At 38.1% G+C, this 23,080-nt stretch overlaps 4 protein-coding genes and 1 pseudogene across 4 annotated transcripts in view; 3 read left to right on the forward strand and 2 right to left on the reverse strand.

The window, feature by feature from the left end:
- Positions 1-787: 787 nt before the first annotated feature.
- On the reverse strand, positions 788-4,889 carry LOC111467369 (annotated as a pseudogene).
- LOC111467543 (LEAF RUST 10 DISEASE-RESISTANCE LOCUS RECEPTOR-LIKE PROTEIN KINASE-like 1.5) lies at positions 4,660-6,983 on the forward strand. The gene has a single exon (XM_023112481.1). The coding sequence runs from the start codon at positions 4,902-4,904 to the stop codon at positions 6,762-6,764; it is 1,863 nt and encodes a 620-aa protein (XP_022968249.1). The 5' UTR covers positions 4,660-4,901; the 3' UTR covers positions 6,765-6,983.
- Positions 6,984-7,566: 583 nt separating this feature from the next.
- LOC111467552 (hypersensitive-induced response protein 4) lies at positions 7,567-11,079 on the forward strand. The gene is made up of 5 exons (XM_023112495.1): positions 7,567-7,947; positions 8,479-8,599; positions 8,706-8,797; positions 10,255-10,351; positions 10,495-11,079. The coding sequence occupies exons 1-5, from the start codon at positions 7,753-7,755 to the stop codon at positions 10,893-10,895; spliced, it is 906 nt and encodes a 301-aa protein (XP_022968263.1). The 5' UTR covers positions 7,567-7,752; the 3' UTR covers positions 10,896-11,079.
- A 466-nt stretch (positions 11,080-11,545) lies between these two features.
- Positions 11,546-18,434, forward strand: LOC111467546 (peptidyl-prolyl cis-trans isomerase FKBP53). The gene is made up of 11 exons (XM_023112486.1): positions 11,546-11,693; positions 11,923-11,996; positions 12,399-12,634; positions 12,793-12,941; positions 14,030-14,378; positions 14,683-14,817; positions 16,610-16,904; positions 17,159-17,243; positions 17,364-17,405; positions 17,519-17,567; positions 18,151-18,434. The coding sequence occupies exons 1-11, from the start codon at positions 11,681-11,683 to the stop codon at positions 18,230-18,232; spliced, it is 1,509 nt and encodes a 502-aa protein (XP_022968254.1). The 5' UTR covers positions 11,546-11,680; the 3' UTR covers positions 18,233-18,434.
- A 2,108-nt stretch (positions 18,435-20,542) lies between these two features.
- LOC111467548 (AT-hook motif nuclear-localized protein 6-like) overlaps positions 20,543-23,080 on the reverse strand; it is a 4,175-nt gene continuing 1,637 nt past the window's right edge. The window contains exons 2-5 of the mRNA XM_023112488.1: positions 22,941-23,008; positions 22,088-22,219; positions 21,316-21,477; positions 20,543-21,235 (exon numbers count right to left, since the gene is read on the reverse strand). Of these exons, the coding sequence (XP_022968256.1) occupies positions 20,942-21,235; positions 21,316-21,477; positions 22,088-22,219; positions 22,941-23,008 (656 nt within the window). The 3' untranslated portion in view covers positions 20,543-20,941. The remainder of the gene's footprint in view (positions 21,236-21,315; positions 21,478-22,087; positions 22,220-22,940; positions 23,009-23,080) is intronic.

Consider the following 23,080-nt stretch of genomic DNA (forward strand, 5'->3'; position numbering starts at 1 on the left):
ATATCATACACCCAATGTTGGCCGGTAAAACTTGGAAAGTATTTCAAGGTTGAATCTATAGAGGTTATACAGATTCAACTCTCTCTCAAGATGGGTGTTAAGTACAATGTACCCTCATGTTTATGCAAGCTACATTGGCATGAATCTTGACCCTCCTTCCGGAATAGAATTTTAGGTTTAAATGCTTCATTTCCCTCTCCAATCGAGGTGGGATCTCACAATTTACCCTCTTTTGGAGGTTCATTGTCCTTTTATAAGAAATGATTCATTCCTCTTTTTAATCGATATGGGATCTTACAAACCACTCCTTTGGGAGTCCAATGTCCTCATTGATATACGATGTTTCGCTCTGATACCAAGTTTATTGTTAGCATATATTGTCTGCTTTGGTCCGTTATATGTCGCCGTCATCCTCACGATTTTAAACACACGTATATTAAGGATAGGTTTCCACACCGTGGTAAGAAATGCTTTATTCCTCTCTACAACCAATGTAAGATCTCACATCTCAATATTTTTAATTTTTAAGTACAAACCTACCTGAGATTACAAGCAGATGTTTTATCTCTAAAACTCCCAAGTAGAATTGATGCAGCTTATTTTTCTTAGACAGTCCACGGACTCCTCCTTGAAAGGCTTTCTAAAGAAGAGTTGTCATGAGAAATTTCTCCAATTTTCATTACAGATATTATCATGAGATATCTTAATAGATTTCATCATTTTAAGAATGGGACGTATTCCTGTATGAACTTTTGGTGTTTTCTGTGTAGATCAGCCAATAAAGTTATTCAATTGTTTGAAAAGTGCAGGTTGGAACTGTTCAGAAATGAAATCATTCAATGATATGCCAAGTCAACATGAATGAACAGGAGTTAGAACCTTTCCAAAAACTCTGCCTTAAAGTCAAGACTGCAAGAACTATCTCCCTTCCTATGGCAATTCAAGAACAGCTTTGAATATCAATTACAGAAAAAGCTTCCTGAATTTAGCTGCAATCACTGATATGGAAGACTACACATATGGCTTTAAACACCCTTTTGTTGTAACTGTTTCTGTGTGGCCAAAAGAAAAAACAACGAAGAATCTGAGCGAGTCTGAACCAAGGTCTGATACTTGTCTGAGTTCATAATAAACGTTGCTTTGCAAACTCCTGCCCCACTGAAAAACAAAAGATAGCCAAGATGTTAAGGAAAAAGATCAAAACCAGTAGGGCCAACTTAGAGAAAAACTCAACAGGAAAAGGTTTGAAGCTATCTCACATTTTGATGACTCGGGAACAGCCACCACATGCATGGTAGCATTGTTGGGAGGAAGTTGCAGGCGAAGGGGATAAAGATTTCCATTCAATGGGTTGCGAGTGCACACGATGATATCTTCAATCCCTGTTTCTTCCTCCAGTTTACGAGTCAGTCCCTCCACCCCATTTCCTTTGAATGTAAGACAAGAACCCTCCACTGTATCTTCATCCACATCTCCACTTTCATCAGCCACATGGTAGTAAACAGTCCTTCCTTCAGATTTGGGCGGTACACTGATTGTTGAATCAGTAGACTACAAGAAAACCCACAAAAAATGGGTATCAGAATTTGAAGAACAGGAAGAAAAAATGGTGCCTTGAAGGAAGTTTTTTGTAGAGATTTCAAACCTCAAGTCTAGAGTAATGCGCCGGTTTGCCAGATGTAGAAGGGGGCGAGCCGGGATTGAAATCCAGAGAATCCATATGCTCAATTGTGGGAGCTTTACGAATAAAAGACTGGACTTGAATCTCAACAACATCGATGTCCCAGAGGATCCAATACTGTGTAGTGGTTCGACTCGGAATATCATGGGTGACCGAGTTTCGCCACGGCGGTAGACCCCCATTGGCTCTCAGAAAGTTCCCATATCGGGTTTTCAACTTGACCTGTGACCCTTCTCTAATGGGTTCCCATTCGACGGAGGAATCGAGTCGTCGGGGAAGGGTTTGAAGCACTTTCCGACCGGTCATTCCGAGCAAGAAAGGGAGATTGCTAGCAGTGAGGTATTTGCCGTAGCAGCTTTTGAGACGGATGATAGAATCAGAGGTTGCGCCGGATGTAAGCTCGACTGACCAGCGAGCTGTATTGGAGGATCCGCCACGGTCTTGGTTGACAGACTCCTCATCGTCGTTGGCGACAAGGTACTTGTCGTGGTGGCTACGGAGACGGACGGTCTTGGCTTTGCCGAAGAAATCCATTGAAGATCGGAGATTTGAGCTGAAGAAGAAACAGAGGAAGTCTTCAAATTTTGGGTACTTCCAATTTGGATTCTGTTCAAACAAAGAAGGCAGTGAATTTATAACTTGATGATGAATATCCCAATGCTATGACTAAATTCTTATTCGATCTTGAATCAGGAAACTTCTAAGTAAACGCAGGAGGATAAGAACAGAACGCGGGCGTTTCATTGTCAAAACTGGTAAAACAAAGTCAGCTAGCGATACAACTTGAAACGACGCGGTTTTAACGTTGAATATTCGGCGACTCTGTCTCGGTCAACATTCGCTCCGCCGTCCGGCGTTACTCAGGCCGCTTCTCCGATACGGTAAAAAGTTCTTTTTTCTTTTTTTAAATAGTATTAAAATAGAAGTGAAAATAAGATTCCTACTCCTTGTTTATCTACATTTTGAATTTTATAAAAAAAAACTAAAATTAAATTAAGAAACTAGAAAATTAAAGTAAACTGACACAAACAAAAAATAATAAAATAAAGACAAGTTGTGTCAGTGGATTTATAAACTATGAAAATTATAATTAATAATTATTTTAACTTGGTCAAAGTATTTAACACCATAATTTTTTTTTAATTATGTTTAATTAAATCAATAGTGGTACTGATTTCATGAGTTTATAAGTAAAGGAATACATCTGGAGTGAATTCAAGGTTCAAAGTGGACAATATCATACAATTGTGGAGAGTCGTAATTTCTAACCGCTAGAAATTTAAATTCTTTTATCTATTTTAAAATTAAGTTTTGTTCGTGAAAACAATATTACACGGTATTAAAAATTTAATGTAGTTTTTTATTATTAGTAATTATAAATTTCCTATATGAAAATGTTGAAATTCTTATGTCATATCCTTGAAAAGACATTTTTTAAAAAATTTATTTAGTAAGAAATAAAATCAAACAAAAAGGTAATTAGAATATTCACGAGGAAGATTTGGGCGTGTAGGATCGGCGCGCAGATTGGGCGTCGCCGGGGAACTTCTTGCGGAGGCAGAAAACTCATCGGAATCCGCCGAAGAGAGGGCGGAATTCGTCGTGGACCACGGCGGAGTAACGCGGTTAGCCCTCAAATAAGTGCCGCACTAACTCACCAATGTCACCTGATCGCCGTCGCGTACAGGCGGCAAGTTTTTCATGCCTCGTTTGCAGCGCCTTCTTCCCCGTCGCACCGAGTAGAAAATTAAACGCCGTGGCAGAGACGTACCGGCCATGGCGGCTCCGAAGGCGAGGGTACGTAATAAAATTAAAAATTTTTGTCAAGCATAAAATTGAATTATATTTTATTATTATTATTAGTATGTTTGTGGCTGAGGGTACATGCGTAATATCCAAATATCATCTAATGATTGCTTTAGCCAATAAATATAATTACATAATAATATGGGATACGTGACAAAATTGTATTGTTTTAGTCCAAGTTGCAATGCGTAGATAGATAGCAATTAAAAGGGGTTCCACATTAAATAGGGTCCCCAACAAATGAATGGTTAGCATGCATGTCTCCTAGTTTGTCTACTTTGATTGTCTGCTTTTACTTGTTATGTATCATCGTTATCCTTCATAGCTTTAAAACGTGTTTGTCAGGGAGAGATTTCACACTCTTAAAAGAAATGTTTCGTTCCGTTATCCAACCAATGTGGAATCTCACAATCCCCCAAGTGCTTTGTTCTCATCTCCAACTAATGTGAGATCTCACTGTTGGATGATGAAAGTCGCAGTTCGGCTAATTTAGGAAATGATCATGAGTTTATAATAAAAGAATACTACCTCCATTGATGTAAGGTTTTTTGGAGAAGTTGAAAGCAAAGTCATGAGAGCTTTATACTCAAAGTGGACAATACCATACCATTGTGGAGAGTCTTGTTCGTCTAACACTCACAATCCACTTCCTTTAGCGACCCAACATCCTTGCTGACACACTGCTCAGTGTCTGACAGGGCCCAGTGTCCTTGCGCAGCACACGACTGGTGTGTTTGACTTTGATATCATTTTGACCCGTATATCGTTCCCCCTCTCTAACCAATATAAAACCTCACAATAAACCAAAACATATAATATCTACTTTTTACAGGCGTGTAAAAAAGCTTGAAAAGTCCACAAAAGAAAGGTAGCAAATGGATGGGTAGATTGAATGAGCTCACCTCATATTTCCCTCCATTCTAGAAATGATTACAATTCACATTCACATGGTTTCAAATTCTAACATTTTTTTTTTTTTTTTTGTGTGTTAAAAAGGGTAAAATGGTAAATTCGAACGTTTGAAAAAAAGTTGTCCACAAATGAAAAAGAAAATTCAAAAGGGCCTCTCTCTCTCTCCCCCACATGTTTAACCCCAAAATGAGTTAGGTCAACAGTTTGAGCAAAAGCTATGAGAAAAAATTGACACAGAAACCAAAAAGCAAAAGCAAAAGCAAAAGCAAAAGCAATGAGGAAAGAAACAAGCAAGAAACTTTGAAGTTTGGGGTTTGTAGGCGCAGAGCTCACAGCAGCGAGACCTGCTCTGCTTTTAAACCTTTTCTTTTGTTTTTTTCCATTCCAAAACCCCCCCTTTGCCTTCACGTGACCTTCCACTGTCCCCATTTCCACTCCCTTTCCTTTGCCTTTCAGGTTTGGATCTCCTTCCCCTTCCATTTCTCTCCATTTTCATGTTTCCATGCCTTCTCCACCCTTCTCTGTTACTGTCTCCGCCGTCGTTCTGTTCCTCCTCCACCTATCTCCTCTGTTTTCCACCGCTGACCCTTCCAGCTCTCCATGTCCGCCGTTCTCTTCCGACCCCGTTTTCCCATTTTCATCTCTTTCCGGTCACGGCCATCCTTCTTTTCAGGTGCGCTGCTCTTCTCCTCACTCTGTTCTCACCATTAATGGGATTTCCTTTTCTCTTCTGAGCTTCAATACGACCTCCACTACCCTCCTTCTTTCCCCTCTTCCACGCAATGCCACTTCCACTGCCCATGGATCGAACCACCGCTGTTTATCTCGTTTTAGTTCTATTCCCAGCCGTTCGATTAATCTCTCTGGCTCCCCGTTCCGAATCTCAGATGGGTATTGTTCTCGACTCTCTCTTCTCATCCCCTGTTCGCCGCCGCATCTTCCCAACTGCAGTCATTGTCCGTGGGAGTGTAGTCTTATCAAGAAGCCACTTAATTTGCTCCATGGATGTGGCGTCCAGCATCAGTCGTTCTTGGAGCAAGGTTGTCAAGGCGAGGTGTTGGAGTATTTAGACAGGATTCTTAGATTGGGGCTTGAAATCGAGTGGGATACAGATCAAGATCCTTTCTTTATTAAGTGTACTGATTGTAAAGCTAAAAATGGTGTTTGCGGCTTCAATTCATCAGACCCAGATAGGCATTTCATTTGCTATCATGCTCAAACTCGATATACATATCCTAATAGAATCGCGATTTTCTCCTCTGTTTTTGCGTTGATGTGCTTGTTACTGGTTGTCGCCGTCACGATGGCTTTTTTCCGGTCGAGATGGTTGAGATCTCTCGCCATTGAAGTAGACCCGACAACCCAGTTCCTCAGTCGTCATCGTTCACCTAATCTTCTCCCGCCGGTTTTCCCCTACGAAGAATTAGAATCCTCGACGAATCGATTCGACCCGAAGAGGAAACTGGGCGACGGCGGATTTGGGTCTGTGTATTTGGGTCAGCTCAACGATGGACGATTAGTGGCGGTGAAGTATCTTCACAAGCACCACGCCGCCGCTCCTTCCGGCAGGGCGTTCTTCACCAAGTCGTTCTGTAACGAAATCTTGATTCTTTCTTCAATTAATCACCCGAATCTCGTTAGATTACATGGGTATTGTAGCGACCCGAGAGGGCTTATTCTTGTTTATGATTATGTACCAAATGGGACGCTTGCCGACCATCTCCATGGTTGTAATAGCTTGTACCGGAAGGGATCTCTGTCATGGCAAGTAAGGATTGATATTGCTCTGCAAATCGCCATGGCTATGGAGTATTTGCATTTCTCTGTGGTGCCGCCGATTGTTCACAGAGACATTACCTCTTCGAACATTTTTATGGAGAAAGATATGAGAATCAAAGTTGGGGATTTTGGGCTTTCGAGGCTGTTGGTTTTTTCAGACACGACGTCGGCTTCATCTGGGTATGTCTGCACCGGACCTCAGGGGACACCCGGTTACTTGGATCCGGATTATCACCGGTCGTTCCGGTTGACGGAGAAGAGTGACGTGTACAGCTTTGGAGTGGTTTTGTTGGAGCTGATTTCTGGTTTAAAAGCGGTGGATCAGAGTCGAGAGAGGAGAGAAATGACGTTGGCGGATCTGGTAGTGTCGAAGATCCAAATGGGTCAGCTTCATCAGGTGGTGGACTCTGTTTTGGGTATCGACGGCGAGGTAATCAACGGCGTTGAGGCAATGGCAGAGCTGGCTTTCCAGTGTGTGGCGGCGGACAAGGACGACCGCCCCAACGCCAAGGAGATCGTGGAGGAGCTCCGGCGGATTCGTAACTGCTGCGGTCGTGGAGGTGTCCGGTCGTCGATTTCAAATTGAGTGCTGACGTGGTTGATTGGTCGGCGAGTTGATTTACGTGGCCGCCACTTGCGAATGTGGGCGGTTTGACGAGTTCAAACAATAGTGACAGGACATTTTTCGGAATCTTGCCTGGTAAATTTCAAATATCCACGTGGCTACTGTTACAACTCAGCTGCTGCTGAGAGCGGAGAGGTGACTGTAAAATGTAAATATTCTTTTGTTTTTTCTTCTATTTTCCAAAATTTACTTTTTTTAATCTCTATATCGGGACCTTATCCTTTACCTTAGATATCAAATTTAGATTCTAAATTATAATTTGAATCTTGAGCATATAAGTATTACCGATCATATCAGAGTGTAAAGTCTCCTACTAGCACAGTGGTTTAGGGACAAACCAAGATAGATACAGACGGGCATTTGACACACAAGTAAATGGAGGTACATTCTGAATGAGAATGGTCATAAAGATAGTAAGATTATGATTAAAAAAGACCTACAAAATTGAAAGTCACTATAAATGTTAATAAAATATATATTTTTTTTAAGTGATTCAATCATAAAAATTCAAATATCATTCGTAAAAATACTACTTATATACATATTTTTTAAAAATTTTGAACGGAGTGGAAAGTTATTAATGAAAATTTTTAAAATTAAAAAATATTTTGGAAATACATTAAATATTAAAATTTTAGAGGTCTTATTTGAATCTTTCTCAATTATATTTTAAAAAGGCAAAAAAAAAAAAAAAAAAAAAATAATATTTGTATTAATTTAACCTAATATTTTGACGCGCGCAACCATTAGGGGTCAAATTGTATGCATTGTCGGTTATTCATAGCGTATAGAAAAAGAAAAGTGTTTATTATCCTTCGTCTTTCTCGAACGCAAATTTCGTCCCACGTTTAAACGATCAATTTATCGTGCAGCTGACTTACCGGCGGGGTTCGCAAGTCTACCGGACTCAGCGTCGGCGGTTTTACAGAGAAGGCGGACGGAGATTCCGATGGGTAATACGTATTGTGTTTTGTTCGGCTGCGTGGAGCAAGCGAGTGTGGGGGTGGTTGAGAGATGGGGAAGGTTTGAAAAATTGGCTCAGCCTGGGCTCCATTTCTTCAACCCTTTTGCAGGCCAGTGCCTTGCCGGATTCCTCTCCACTAGGATTTCCTCCCTTGATGTTCGTATTGAGACCAAGACCAAGGTATCTCCCCTTTCGTCTCTCAAAATTATCCTCCGGTGGTCAATCATGAGTTTTTATTTGACTCCCTAATGATATTTGTTTTACGATACTTCTGCTTTCTTTCATCTTCGTTGTATATGAATTTGTTGTGGCCTTCGCTAATTTGATTTGAATTCATAATTTTTTTTTTTTTTTTTTTTTTTTTTTTACTGGAATTAAAGTTTAACGAAATGGCTCGCAAGATCCCATATCATTCCGATGACCTTGGGTCGATTAAAGTTATCCTTCGTAAGTAGTACATCTAGATCGTTGCTTAGCTTTTACGTATTCTGTGGAGTATCGTGTTGTAGCTTGGCGGTAATGTAGATGGGGTTTATGTAATAGATTGAATAAGAAAGGAGATCGGCCATACAGCTAAATTCCTTCTCTAAATGAAAACTGAGGTTTGGATGGCATTATTCGAGGAGAAGATGATGTGTTTCTGAATAAGAATGAAGTGGCGTGTTTGACTAATCTGGTTCATGACCACGAATTCTGATCTCCTTCCTGCAGGATAATGTCTTTGTGCAATTGCTGTGTTCAATTCAGTACCGGGTCATCAAAGAAAATGCTCATGATGCATTTTATGAGTTGCAAAATCCCCAAGAACAGATTCAGGCCTACGTGTTTGATGGTATACGATCTCATCTCACAGTTGCTATTTAGCTCTATAATTCAATTTCAAAGTATTTTCTTGGTTTAGTTATTACTTATTAATGCATTTTGGTTATTGATTGAAGTGGTTCGTGCCGTTGTCCCTAGAATGAATTTGGATGAACTCTTTGAACAAAAGGGTGAAGTTGCTAAAGCTGTATCGGAGGAACTTGAGAAGGTGACTTGACCTTTTATTAGATTGCTCCTCACTTGAATTTTCCCCTCTAAACAAGAAAAACATTTTGACTTTTAGCTTTTGGATGTCCTGCTATTCCCCTCTCCCTCTCTTTGCTTTCAATCATTTGAATATTTGTGAGGGTTGTTTTGATTGTTAGGAGAAATGAATTATAGAAGTATGAGATAATGTAGCCTATGTTTACTTAGTAGATTTTCGATTCGTAGAACTTAAGTGTAACTTGGGAAGTATGCTTAAAACGTAGGTTTAGGTAAGCATGGTTTGGGATAGTTTGCGCAAACTCATAACACCTGAGGATGAACAAACACCATACCAAATAGTCCATGAATCAAGTGCCTTCACAGGGTTTCATATCCATGGTTTTGGACCATCATTGCCTTCTTAATGTCTTGTACATCATTCTTTTCATTATAAAAAAGGGAAAAGAAAAGGAAAAAAGGAACTCTGCAGCACATGCTTCTGTGAGGTGTCTAAACACAATAGTATGTGCTCCCTCCATGATTTCATAGGTAGTTATGCCCATTCATGGTATTATTAGAACTTGTACAAAGTTTTTGATGCCGGAAATTTTTTTTATTGCTTTTTTTCTTTTGAGAGGAAGTGTAACAGCCCAATCCCACCGCTAACAAATATTGTCCTTTCTGGCTGTTTCCTTTCGGACTTCCCCACAAGGTTTTAAAATGCGTCTGCTAGGGAGAGGTTTCCACACCCTTATAAAGAATGCTTTGTTCCCCTCTTCAACCGATGTGGGATCTCACAATCCACCCCCCATTCGAGGCCCAGGTCCTTGCTGGCACTCATTCCTCTCTCCAATTGATGTGAGATCTACACTGGGTGGTGTGCCAATGAGGACTCTTGGCCTTGAAGGGAGGTGAATTGTGAGATCCCACATTGATTGGAGAGGAGAACGAAGCATTCGTTATAAGGGTGTGAAAACCTCTCCCTAGCAGACGTATATTAAAAACCTTGCAGGGAAACCTGAAAGGGAAAGCTCAAAGAGGACAATATCTGCTAGCGGTGGGCTTGAGCCCTTACAAGAAGGAAGGGTTGGTCCGGAGAGAATGGTATCGGATTTAAGTACTTACTGCTGGTGAGTGGTGAGTTTGAATGCTCTGGGATTGGTTTGGTTCTACTTTTTGTTGGTTTCTGGACAGCCGGTGATCAAGCATGTTATATATTATGTATATAAAGATCAGTGCAGAGTCTGGATCTCAGTGTCAGCCATTTTAAAAACATGTAGTATTTTAATGTACTGTGCATGATATTTGTTTCAATAACATTCGTTGATTTGGAGTATGGAAAACTTTTAAATGCTTCTCATTTATCTTCGTCATAATTTAGCTTATTATTATTTGGTGCATCTTAGATATAGAATTTTGTTGGGGCCTCCTAATATGACCGACACTAGGATTTCAACACATATTCACATTTTGAATCAGGTGATGGGAGACTATGGATATAGTATAGAGCACATTTTAATGGTCGATATAATACCAGATGCTTCGGTGCGCAGCGCAATGAATGAGATTAATGCAGGTAGTGATCTTGGTCATTTTGCTCGTCATATCATATAGGAAGAGCCCTTTGTCTCTCTTCCCCTACTCTCCTTCTGGACATTGCATGGACTATTCATATAATTATGGGATTCTCAGCTTCTAGTACTTCATTTTCTTCTACAGCTCAAAGGCTTCAACTTGCTAGTGTATACAAAGGCGAAGCGGAGAAGGTGCTCCTAGTAAAAAAGGCAGAAGCTGAAGCTGAAGCGAAATACCTTGGCGGGGTCGGTGTGGCGAGGCAGAGACAGGCAATCACAGATGGTCTGAGAGAGAATATCTTGAACTTCTCCCATAGGGTGGAAGGTACCTCAGCTAAAGAGGTAATGGATCTGATCTTGATTACTCAATATTTTGACACCATCAAGGACCTTGGAAATTCATCCAAGAACACAACTGTGTTCATTCCTCATGGTCCGGGCCATGTTAGAGATGTAAGCGACCAAATACGCAGCGGGATGATGGAGGCTGCGAGCGCACAGGCAGGGCTTACTAATGATGAGGTGAACATCAATTTACTCCACTGATTCAGCAAGTACCTGCACCACCATGTGTATCTCTTCTTTTATCCAACTATGAAAAAATGTTCTTTACATTTTAATAATAATTTCCGATTCGATACGTGTTTTGATTTGATGTATAGAAAGAGTCCGAGGGTTGATATTCAATAATGGAAAATGATTCTTCTGATATATAGATTTTATTATTCCCGATCGACAAAATGTTCTTTAGTCGTAGTATCGGATTTCTTCATCATGCCCTATGCTGTGACAAGGTGGGTGAGATATTAGCTCTCCTCCATTTGCCAGGAACAAGCACTCTTTGCACACTTGCACAAGTGGGCATTGAGCGATATTGTTTGAACTGAACGTTGGGCGTGCTAGGATTGTTTGGACCTTCGAACTTAGTAATTGCAAGTAACTAAACTTATAAATTAACTCGAAAATAACTTTCATTATAATTATTGTTATTTTTTATTATTATTGCAAATTTAAACTTAACATAATTAGTAAATATATTGTATATTTGTCGAATTAAAATTTAGTTTTGAAAGTTAGAATTAGTATGGCTTCAAAAGGGGAAAAAAAAAAAAATCATTTTCAATAAGTAGTTTAAATACATTTAAAAAAAAATAATAACTTGGTATAAAAGACAAATTAATATCCGACAGTTCACTACTTCGTTGACAAAGTGAAGAACGGCGCGCAGCACCGTTAAAAAACGCGGCTGCTCAGGGTTTAAGAGAGCAGAGCGGGCGTCGTCTAGGGTTTAAGAGAAAGCTTCGTTCAATCAATATTCTCCCGTCTGAAAAATGGGTTTTTGGGGTATGTTTCTAATACAATTCCTTCATTCATTATCTCATTTACTTGTGCGTTGGATCTCTGGTTACGCATCTTCTCTGCTGCTCATCGTTTTCAACTGTGTGACTTAAGTTAAATGGTTTAACATCACCCCGTTGTGCTCTTTCTTATTCTGTTCACTCATGTGTGGATTTTTGGCATGCTTTTAATACTCACGTATGTCTGTATCTTCTGTTGTTTTTGCTTGTCCTAGGCATTGAAGTGAAACCAGGCAAACCGTACCCTTACCATTCTGATAATGTGCCGGGAAAGCTCCGGGTAACTCAGGTTCGTTGCCTGCATGACGCCGCTTTGTAGGTGTATAATTATAATATATATATATATATATATATATTCTATTTGAATGTCTGTGTGTGTGGAGTGGGTATGTTATGGTGAGGTAATATTGCTTCGTTTGAAATTTATTCTCACAACGTTTAAGTCGACGGAGTTTTGATTTGGCCCATGTGATTTTGGGTTTGCTTCTTTCAGTTTGCATTATGACTTTTGATTTTGTAAATCTGATAATACTGTTGTGGTGTTATGCTGCGAGTCAATGAATTATATTGGATTTTAATTTTCGTTGCTTAATATTTTGAAGATGTATAGTTTGTTTGATGGAATTTTCTTTCTTTGCTACTTTTTGGGATGACTTATTATTAGTTTCTTGCTATCTTTGTAATCACCTAGGCAACTTTGGGCTCTGGCTCATCGAAAGAGAAAAGCATCATTCAGTGTTCTGTTGGGCATAGGAGTCCAATTTTTTTGTGCTCTTTGATACCGAATAAGATTGAATCATGCCCCTTGAATCTTGAATTTGAGGAAGATGATTTGGTAGCCTTCTCAGTTATCGGCCCACAAAGCATCCATCTTTCTGGTTATTTTGTAGCTGATGAGGGAAATTTCATCAGGGATGACTATGAGTCGTATCCTTTTATAAAATGCTTTGATTAACATTTTTTTTCACTACAGTTACATATCTCTTTTCTTGAGGAGAAGTAGTATTTTCAGTAAGAAATTGAGGACGCATGTGGTTGTCTTTTTTTGGCGTGATCTTTTGTCATTTTCTTACTACAATGCAAAGTGATTCTTTTGGGGAGGACATTGCTGAAACGGATACAGAGGATTCATCAGAATGTGACACTGGGGATGAATATGATGATGAATTCATTGATGATGAGGACGATGAATATCCTGGAATATTCTCTAATTCGTCAGTTCCCAAAAGTGGAGGTAATTTGAAAATTTTGTGAACTTTCTATCTGTACAAGTGCATGGCATTTTATCCATGTTTTTTCAGTGGTTCATTTAGTAGTGTTAGAAAGTTATTCTGTTTGATAATAGGCTATTATACTAGATATTTTTGTTTCAAGGGTGAAGGACCATATCACAACTTGGTAATTTGATTTGAAATCTGAACTGCCTGAGAAGGTTATTTAATTTCATTTTGTTTCAAGGGTCTAAGATTCTGTAGAGCTTCAATACCCATTAGAGAATTACAAAATTGAGCCCGATCTTTATTATTATTCCCAAATTTGTGTCTTGTGAACTTTGAAGAATCCATACCGGATATTGACTACCTTTTTGAGGAACAGGGACATGGGACAAGAAACACAATCTTCACATGGTTTCCGCAAGGGGACTTGTTTGGGTTCTGTGACCAGTATTTGCATCTTGGTCCTCCATGGATCCACTGGTACCTTCAGAGTGACTTCCTTTAATTCACTGGATTCTGCGAGCACAATCTGGGAGAGCCTGTTTATTTGTTTTGCTAGTCTTAAGGACCATGCTAATATTAGGATTCATGGTCTTCCTTGGTTCTATCTACTTAGTGGGAGCTTCGGAACTAAAAAGAGGAATATGAGGATTATTAAACATAGGAGAGAGGCCAGCAAGGTCTTGAACTAGGCGTAATTCTTTTTAGTTCGTTGGCTATCTCTTTCCATTTTCCAAAGTTCTCTTCCAACTATTTTTTTACTTTGCGATTTGTGTCCCATCAGCTTTTGCTTGGTATGTTTGCACAAAATAAAAGTTTATCCTGTGGAATTTATTTGGTAATATGTTGGAGTGTACGATTTCATTCCCAAAAAAAAAAAAATAATAATAAATAAGTAAGCAATATACAGAGTATATTTCACATTTTTGTACGACTTTCTTGTTATGATTTTAGTATATTGTTGCTACTATATCTTTTTGGGTGCAGCCATGCCGAACTTTACCGTTTTTACTTATCCAAAGTTCATTTTTGAACTCTTTCATTTCGACCTTGAACAATATTAATGTTTAATTCAAGTGTTTGTTTCCTCTTCCATATTTGCTAGTTGTAATTGAGGAGATAGTGGATGATGAAAAATCAAATGATGCCAATGGTCGAGCCAAGAAAGTGAAGAAAAACAAGTCTAGTGACTCTGAAGACAATAGGAACTCACAGCGTCAGATTGTATTGAAAAGAAATGTGCAAAAAGCAGTTCCAGAAAGTGAAGATGAAGATGGATTTCCAATTCCTACTAAAAGCAAGAGCAAAGTAAATATTCAGAAATTAGAATCTGAGCAAGAACAAAAAAACCCAAGTACTGGGAATGTGAAGGAGGCAAAAGCAAAAGATGGCAACGATGCTTCTAGCATAAAAAGAAAAGTCGAAAATGATGAGCAAGTTAATCTTTTGGAAAGGTGAGATTATTTAAGTACTCAATTATACAGCTTAATCTCTTTGGTTGGGCTCGAGGGAAGTTGTAGGGTGTTACCAGAGCAAGTTTGGGATGTTTTTTCTCCCACTGATGTATTATTACCCTTGGCTTCTAAATTTCCTGTGTAGTGATGGGGATAAATTTTCCATCAGCAGGTTTACTCTAGTTAAATTTTTGGTAGGGTAAGGACAGTAAATGTAATTTTATCCCTGAACTTTAACCACATTGCTATTTAACAGTAAATGTTATTTCACTTTCTTATGTTGGAAATTTGATAATGATGCCAGCAAAAAGAAAAAGAAGCAAAAGAAGAAGGTAAAAGAAGAAAAGGCTGGGGAAGAGCCACCAAAAGAAGTGAAGAGTGAAGGTGTCAATCAGATTTCTGATGGAGATAAGAATGATAAAAAGCTATCTAAACAGAGGTGAGTATTTCAGTCTCATTCTAATGTCTTTGATACTATATTTGAAGATGATATGTATCTTTTCTGCATTAGTTCTGTTCTGATCTCTTTCATGTTTGGAAATATTACTGCTTAGTTTGATCCATTTTAAGGATGTAATTCTTTGCATAATGAGATTCACGCATGATCTAAGCCTTGGGGATCTACTCCATGACTATGTTAACCAATTATACTTTTAGTAACTTAGTGAATATTATGAAATTTATGCCTTTTATTGAAGGATAGGTGAAATTAAGAACTATATTAAAAGATAAGTCTAGATGGGAGTTAAATTACTAAGAGAGGCTCCAATTGGGAAGATTCAACGTCAGTGAGTAATTGCATGTTTTTTTCCGACGCCCCAAGAAAGGCATTTATTAAATGGGCAGACTTTGATTCTTCGGTTCCTCCCTAAAACCTTCCATGCCTTTGAAAACCTTCTATTCTTTCCCAACAAATACACTATAATAAAGTTGCCAAGAGAGTGGCTTGCCGGAAAACATTCTAGTGAGTGCAACATAACCTACTTTATCATGGAAAACCTTCTATCAGGAGAGTGGCGGATGTCAATAATGTTCCAAAACCATAAGTATAACTTCAAAATGAGATAAGTCGTCAGCATAAAACCCTTCAAAAACTTTGCAAAGAAGATGATACAATATCTACCACTCAAAAGTGTGAATAAATCTGAAAATATTATTACTCAAGGAAACAATACTGAGTTAAGAATGAGAAATAGAATTGGGATTGAAGGTTCTATCTTCATTGATATTCACAGCATTTAAATAGGATACAAGCTACCAACTAATATCTACAAATAAAGAAAATATAAACTAACTAAATCTTGAGAATAAAATAAAATATACTACTAATCAAATCATAAATGAAAAAATACTAACGGAATACGAACACCTAAGATATATTCCATAACAAATATATTCTTCAAATATTAATTGATTACGAATATTTTGACTAAGACTAATTCAAACTAGCAATAAGTTGCACTAAATTCTGACAGCCTCCCTTAGTGCAAGCTTATTTCTCAATAACTTCGAGAGCCTTACGAAAAACTTCAAACTTCACTTTGGCAATTGCACTAAGGGAGACTTACAGAATTTAGTGCAACTTATTGCTAGTTTGAATTAGTCAAGACATTCGTAATTCGTTAATATTTGGAGAATATATTAGTTATGGAATATATCTTAGATATTCGTAATCAATAATATTTTTCTCTTTATGATTTGATTAGTAGTATATTTTATTCTCAAGATTTAGTTAGTTTATATTTTCCTTATTTGTATGTATTAGTTGGTAGCTTGTATTCTATTTAAACGTTGTAAATATCAATGAAGATTGAATCTTCGATCCCAATTCTATTTCTCATTCTTAACTCTGTGTTGTTTCCTTGAGTAATAATGTTTTCAGATCTATTCATACTTTTGAGTGGTAGAAATTGTGTCAAGAAGAAGGATCGAAGAGGAGAGGGAGGAACTAAGCAAGAGAATGAAAAAATAATTGTTGAACGTAGATAATAGATATGCACAAGAGGGCTTATTCTTAAGTGGGACCGGATGAAACTGCGCCTTTATTAAGTTGGGGTGAAGGGCATGATGTTGAAAATTCTATTGTTTCCTTTTTCTCGGCATGCTTTTCTGCATTACGAACTTACATTTATGTTATAATAATTTTGGATAAAGCTGAAACTTCACAGTTATTTCATGTTACAAGCACGTTGTTACTAGATAACTGAAAATTTTGATGGCTATGTGCATAGGGATGCCTCGACTCACATGGACGTTGTTGATGGTGAAAACCATTCGGAAGATAAACAAAAAAAGAAGAAAAAAGAGAAGAAAACAAAGGAGGAGAAGAACAAGGAGACTGAAGTCGGATCAAAATCCGAAGAACTAACTAAAACGGTGGGAGATCATCGTAAATCAACTCTCGGGTCAAAAGAGAAGGGAAGTGAATCCAAGTCATCTCAAGTGAGAACCTTTGCTAATGGATTGGTTATTGAGGAGATAGCCATGGGTAAACCAGATGGTAAAAGAGCTTCACCCGGAAACCAGGTACGGTAGAAATCTATTTACTTGAATGAATTTTTGTCCCTACCATAGGTTCTGCTTGTTGATTTTAGCTGACAAGCCATGCAGTAGTATATGCTACAGTTGAAGTTAGCTTTAGAATTTAGATGCAAATGGTAGGATTTGGTTGACATCGGCTTTAGTAAGGTTAGGCGGTTCTCATGTGAGACTACTCAAGGTTCACACAAGTTGGCTCGGACACTCACAAATATAAACTAAGATAACTTCTCTGATTTCAGGTTAGTGTTCACTACATTGGCAAGCTAAAGAACGGCAAAATATTTGACAGTAACGTCGGTAGAGCACCGTTCAAATTCCGTTTAGGTAATTTTGGGTTAATGTGATGCATCTTTTCATTTATTGATGTGAAGTTCTTTGTTGTTGAAGAAATATTTGGGTTTGTGACAGAACATTTAAATCGTAACTTACGTTGTCTTGTTGCAGGTTTGGGACAGGTCATAAAGGGATGGGATATCGGGGTTAATGGTAATCATTTGAATGATCCAAGTTCTTTTGATGAGAAAAGATAAATTGAACTTTGATTTCGTCACATTGACTCTTACAAGTTCTAAACTTCGATTTTGGTTGAATCCTCTCAGGTATGCGTATTGGGGATAAAAGGAGATTGACTATTCCTCCATCAATGGGGTATGTAATTGTATTTGTAATGTGATTATTATGATAATTTTGGTTGAATCCTCTCAAGTATGCGTATTAGAGATCCCACGTTGGTTGGAGAGGGTAACGAAACATTTCTTATAAGAGTGTGGAAACCTCTCCCTAGTACACGCGTTTTAGAAAGCTCGAAAGGAAAAGCCTAAAGAAAACAATATCTATTAGCGGTGGGCTTGGGCTGTTACAAATGGTATCAGAGCCTAGCACACCGGGCGGTGTGCCAGGGAGGACATTGGGCCCCTAAGGGGGTGGATTGTGAGATCTCACATTGGTTGGGGAGAGGAACAAAGCATTTCTTATAAGGGTGTGGAAACCTCTTCCTAGTAGATATATTTTAAAACCTTGAGGGGAAGTTCGAAAGGGAAAGCTAAAAAAGGACTATATCTACTAGTGGTGATCTTGTGCTGTTACATTTTGAATGTGATTTTTGGGTAGAATACACATTAATCTCTTAGAACAAGGGTTTATGTCGATTATTGTTGGAATTCTATACCCATTTGGCTGCAGAAAAAGGAACTTTTAACTTGTTTTTGAACAAATGTTTTGGTGGATGCAGTTATGGAGCTGCAGGTGCGGGTGGGAAGATTCCGCCGAACTCATGGCTTATTTTTGATGTGGAATTGGTTGCTGTCCGCTGAATTCAACGCCCTTCCCATTGCCTGACTGCACCAACTGGTAGTCTTAATGAAAATTTTGTTTCTATTTTTACTTACCATTAATCTCAATTTTGTATGTTACTTGATATCATCGGCACAAACCTAATTTTGGATCAATGAGATCACACCTCTAAACTTACATTCAGATATGGAATTATGACTTTGGAGTTGAAAGTATAGCTAATGTTTGTCGATATAAGCCTAACTTAATATTTGGAGAATATATTAGTTATGATAGATATTTGTAATCCGTTGATATTTTTTCCTTTATGATTTGATTAGTAGTATTTATTTTATTCTTAAGATCTAGTTAATTTACATTGGTAGGTATTAGTTGGTAGCTTGTATCCTATTTAAAGGTTGTGAATATCAATGAAGATTCAAACCTTCTATCCCAATTTTATTTTTTAAATCTTTATTGTTTCCTTGAGTAATAATATTTTTAGATTTATTCACACTTTTAAGCAGTAGGTATGTGTCAGTTGGTATCAGAGTTATGCCTTAAACTTAGTCATGATTGTGAGCCTCAAAGGTGTAGTCAAAAGTGACTAAAGTGTAAAACAAAGGGTATACTTTGTTCGAGGGCTCCAGAGAAAGGAGTTGAGCCTCAATTAAGGAGAGGGTATTCGAGAGTTAAGTTTCAGGGGAGGCTTTAACACAATATCTACCACTCAAAAGTGTGAATAAATTTGAAAATATTATTACTCAAGGAAACCATACAGAGTTAAGAATGAGACAACGTTTAAATAGAATACAAGTTGTATCAACTAATACCTACCTATAAATAAGGAAAATATAAACTAATTAAATCTTGAGAATAAAATATACTACTAATCAAATAAAAAAATATTAATTGATTACGAATATCTAAGATATATTCCATAACTAATTTATTTTCTAGATATTAAATAATTACTAATATTTAAGATATATTCTAGAACTAATTCAAACTTGCAATAATTTGCACTAAATTCAGACAGACTTATAGTGTACTTTGTTCAAAGGGAGGATTGTTAGAAGATTATTGGGAGTAAGTCCTGGTTAATTTAGTGGAAGATCATGGGTTTATAAGTGAGGGATGCTATCTTTATTGGTATGAGGTTTTTTGGTAATCCAAAGCAAAGCCAAGAGCTTATGCTCAAAGTTGATAATATCATATCTTTGTGGAGAGACAGTGATTTTTAACATCTTATGCTTTTTGCAAAACCCAATGACTGTAGCGATCTTTTTGTGGAGCTTCTTCCTCGAGGTGTCATCTAGGGGTGTGCTTGAGCCGGCTTTAAGAATTTTTTTAGACCAACTCAAAAGTTTAGGATTTGTTTCACAACCCAACCCTCTATTTTCGAATTCAATTTTTTTTATTTTTTTTATAGAGTGAATATCTATAACTGTACGACGGACACGGTAATCCTTAAGCATATTGAATATGTATATCTTACAAATTAAAGGAAGAAAGAGAAGGGAAGGCTTATGATTTTGCAAAGGGCACACAGTATAGATTTTTTTTAATATATTTTTGGTTTAGATTGGATCAAATCATCCTTAAGCATATTGAACTCGGACCCGACCTGACAGGTTCCTACAAAGCTAAACCCAACAACCTATCTAACCCAAATCTCAATCCTTGGTTCAAGTTGTTGCGTTCATTGTTCATTGTGCATTGTGCACCCCTAGTACCATCGAAATTGTATGATAGTATAATAATTCATACTATTGCAAACTTAGAGATGATGCTATTATAGTGACCTATGATTGTACATTAGGTTGGTTAATAGGATGCCTCACATTATCACATACATGATTACTAAGATCACAAACACCGAGGGATTATGTCATCATAGTGACCATGTTATTCATGCATGCAGATTAATAAAATATACATCAGTCGAGAACATCTATGATTCAAAAGAACAATATCTTATGAAATATCAATCACCACAAGAGGAGAAGATTACTCCTTTCACTTGCTCCACGTAATGGCTGGTTGATGAATGCATGTACTTTATGTCATTCATTTTGGACGGACTCGAGCGAGTAAGCTAGACATAAGAATAAGGAGAACAAATAGACAAAGATAGTGAGAATATTGTCGATCCCAGATGACCAATTACTAAATCGTAGACGACCATTTCACCCGTTGAGGTAATCTTAATTATGGGGTTTGACTCATTCGATGCTTTGGATGGACGTTTAAGTATCAAAGTCGATGGAAATAATTGTGGGTTGATATAAAATAAATCAATCCTGTTTAATGGTAATAACAAAAACTAAATGGTAGCTAATGAAGTTGATACTGAAATGATCTTCACTCAAACACAACAATATTCTGATACATAAAGCACATGGGAATGAAAGTGGAAAACAATGTTTCTGAAATGTTTTACAAATCTAAAAGTTTCCGTTACTGCTAAAGTCGAGAGAGGAGTCTCTAAGCTCACATCATCTACTCCGAGACTATTACGTTACTCGACCTATTAGCTAGCAGGTGGTATCCGTGGAAATTCATTTGTTAAAGCCTGTAAAAAGACACTATGGAACCTATTACCTAATGGACAACAGCACAATACTACGTTAAACCAACACAAGTCACCCAAAAGAGCTTATTTCGGTGTCGAAAACGGGCTGAGCTGAGTTAGGAACCTATGAAATCTATGGAGGAGAATGATGAAAAACTAATTCAAAGCAAAAGGTTCAACAAGAAACCTCACAGTTTGATTGACTTTGAGTTTTGGGTTCTTGTTCTGATAGAGGTAAGTTGTCAGTGGAGGAGATTTTGAAGGGTGTCACTGCGCTTGGCGATGGTGGCTTATGTTCTTGATTGGACGGTGTCGTGACAATAGGCTTGATACCACCGGTGTATGCCGCCTTCATTTCTTCACCACTGATGGTATTGATGGGTGGAAAGAAAATGGTTGTGGGCTCATTTCTAGGCTTCTTTGGCTTCTGTTCTTGCTGGTGACCCGGAAGGAAACTACCTACCACAACCTGGTAAAGGGTCCATGGATTATATCATTATCAAAACAAGGTTGAAAACAAGTTGAGAGAAAGAGGGAGAGAGGTCCTACTTGCACAGGACCAGCAGCTACCAACAAACCAGCAAGTCCACCGCCGACGACTTGTCCATCTTGACCCGCTAGGGAAACACTCATCCCACCACATCTACTCTTTGTAGCTCCATTCTGTGTCGGCATAAACGATCCAGTCAATGCGAGTATTTCAAAACAACCCTGCCAAGACGAGCCGAAAAGCCATATCAATAGAACATCGTCAAGCATTCGATAAGAACGAGAGTGAAGTCGTTATGTGTTAAGAATTATTGGGAGAGGAGTCCCACATCGGCTAATTAAGGGGTTGATCATGGATTTACAAGTAAAGAATACATCTCCATTGGTATGAGGCCTTTTGGGCTCTCAAAGCAAAGCTACGAGAGCTTATACTCAAAGTGGATAATATCATACCATTGTGGAGGGTCGTGATTCCTAACATTATGTTTTAGGTTTATAAAAGCAAATCAATGTCTTATTTGAAGATGTTTGGATATCCAACATCATCACTTAGACAAGAGGACTAACAACATGAGCATATAATAAAAAGGGTCTGCTTTATATCTACTTTCTTTTCATGTCAACAGTAAAAACCTAATCTAAAACCGACAGAAAAAGATTAGCAACAATCTGTTAATCATGTCTGAATTCAGTATTCATTCAGATGGAACCAAACCAAGAAAAGACAGGAACAGACAAGGAAAAGACATTGTGTATATGGATACAGAAATCATGTCTGGGAACATAACAGTCGACATTAGAACTTAAATGTCCAATAAGAACATGGCCCTACCTCGTACGTTAAGGTACCTCCGGAAGAAGTGGCCTGTCGAAGTGTGACATTTGAAATTGTGCCATTTGCAGAAAGAATGCAAATAGCTCGGGATTCTTGCTGAGAGAGAGACATGATCTTCATAGTAATGTCCTAATACAAAAGGATAAAAATGCAGTAATCAGCTTAGTTATGGGTTCAAGAAATTTGTGTACAAAGGATCGTATCGGAGAGCTTTTCGCAACTCCTCGGGCAGGCAGCACTATTTTGTGACATTTTATGTACTCCTAGGAGACGGTTTCTTGTCCCCACTGTGAGATCCTATATTGGTTGGGGAGGAGAACGAAACATTTTTTATAAGGGTGTGGAAACCTCCCCCTAGCAAATGCGTTTCAAAAACCTTGAGGGGAAGCCCAAAAGGTAAAGTCCAAAGAGGACAATATCCGCTAGCGGTGGGTTTGGACCGTTACACCCACCATCTCCCTCTTCCTTCCCACTCACCCTCTACCATGAAAAGAATGTACTTTACTCTCTCTTTTACTCGTTTATATATAAAAGAATTCGAAGAAGTACAGGACGAATCTGTCAAGCTTTTATCTATAAACTTCTCAACTAATACCATTTTCATGACAGCAATAGTTTCTTTTTCTTTTTTGAGTTCAAACACGTGAGGTGACTAGAATTCAAACCTCTAACCTCTAGGTTTACATATACACTCAAGTTGACCTTAACTGCAAAAGCTAATCCTACCCCGAACACGTGCAAGAATCACAATGGTGCCCAAGGTCTGATGGTCTCACAGCCAACCCCATAACAAAACGAAAGATCGAAACCTAATCAAAATTGATTATCGTATACGATCCCTGAAGCATACCTCTCCAGCATTGACAGTGATAACATGGGGAGTAAAATTAGCACCAACAGAGTATGCAAGTTTCTGACCTGCAAAAACAAATTCAAAACAATGTTATTTCGACATTCAAATGAAAAAAAAAAAAAAAAAAAAAAAACCCC

The sequence above is a fragment of the Cucurbita maxima genome, unplaced genomic scaffold, assembly GCF_002738345.1.
Source record: "Cucurbita maxima cultivar Rimu unplaced genomic scaffold, Cmax_1.0 Cma_Scf00034, whole genome shotgun sequence".
In the NCBI taxonomy this organism is placed as follows: Eukaryota; Viridiplantae; Streptophyta; class Magnoliopsida; order Cucurbitales; family Cucurbitaceae; genus Cucurbita; species Cucurbita maxima.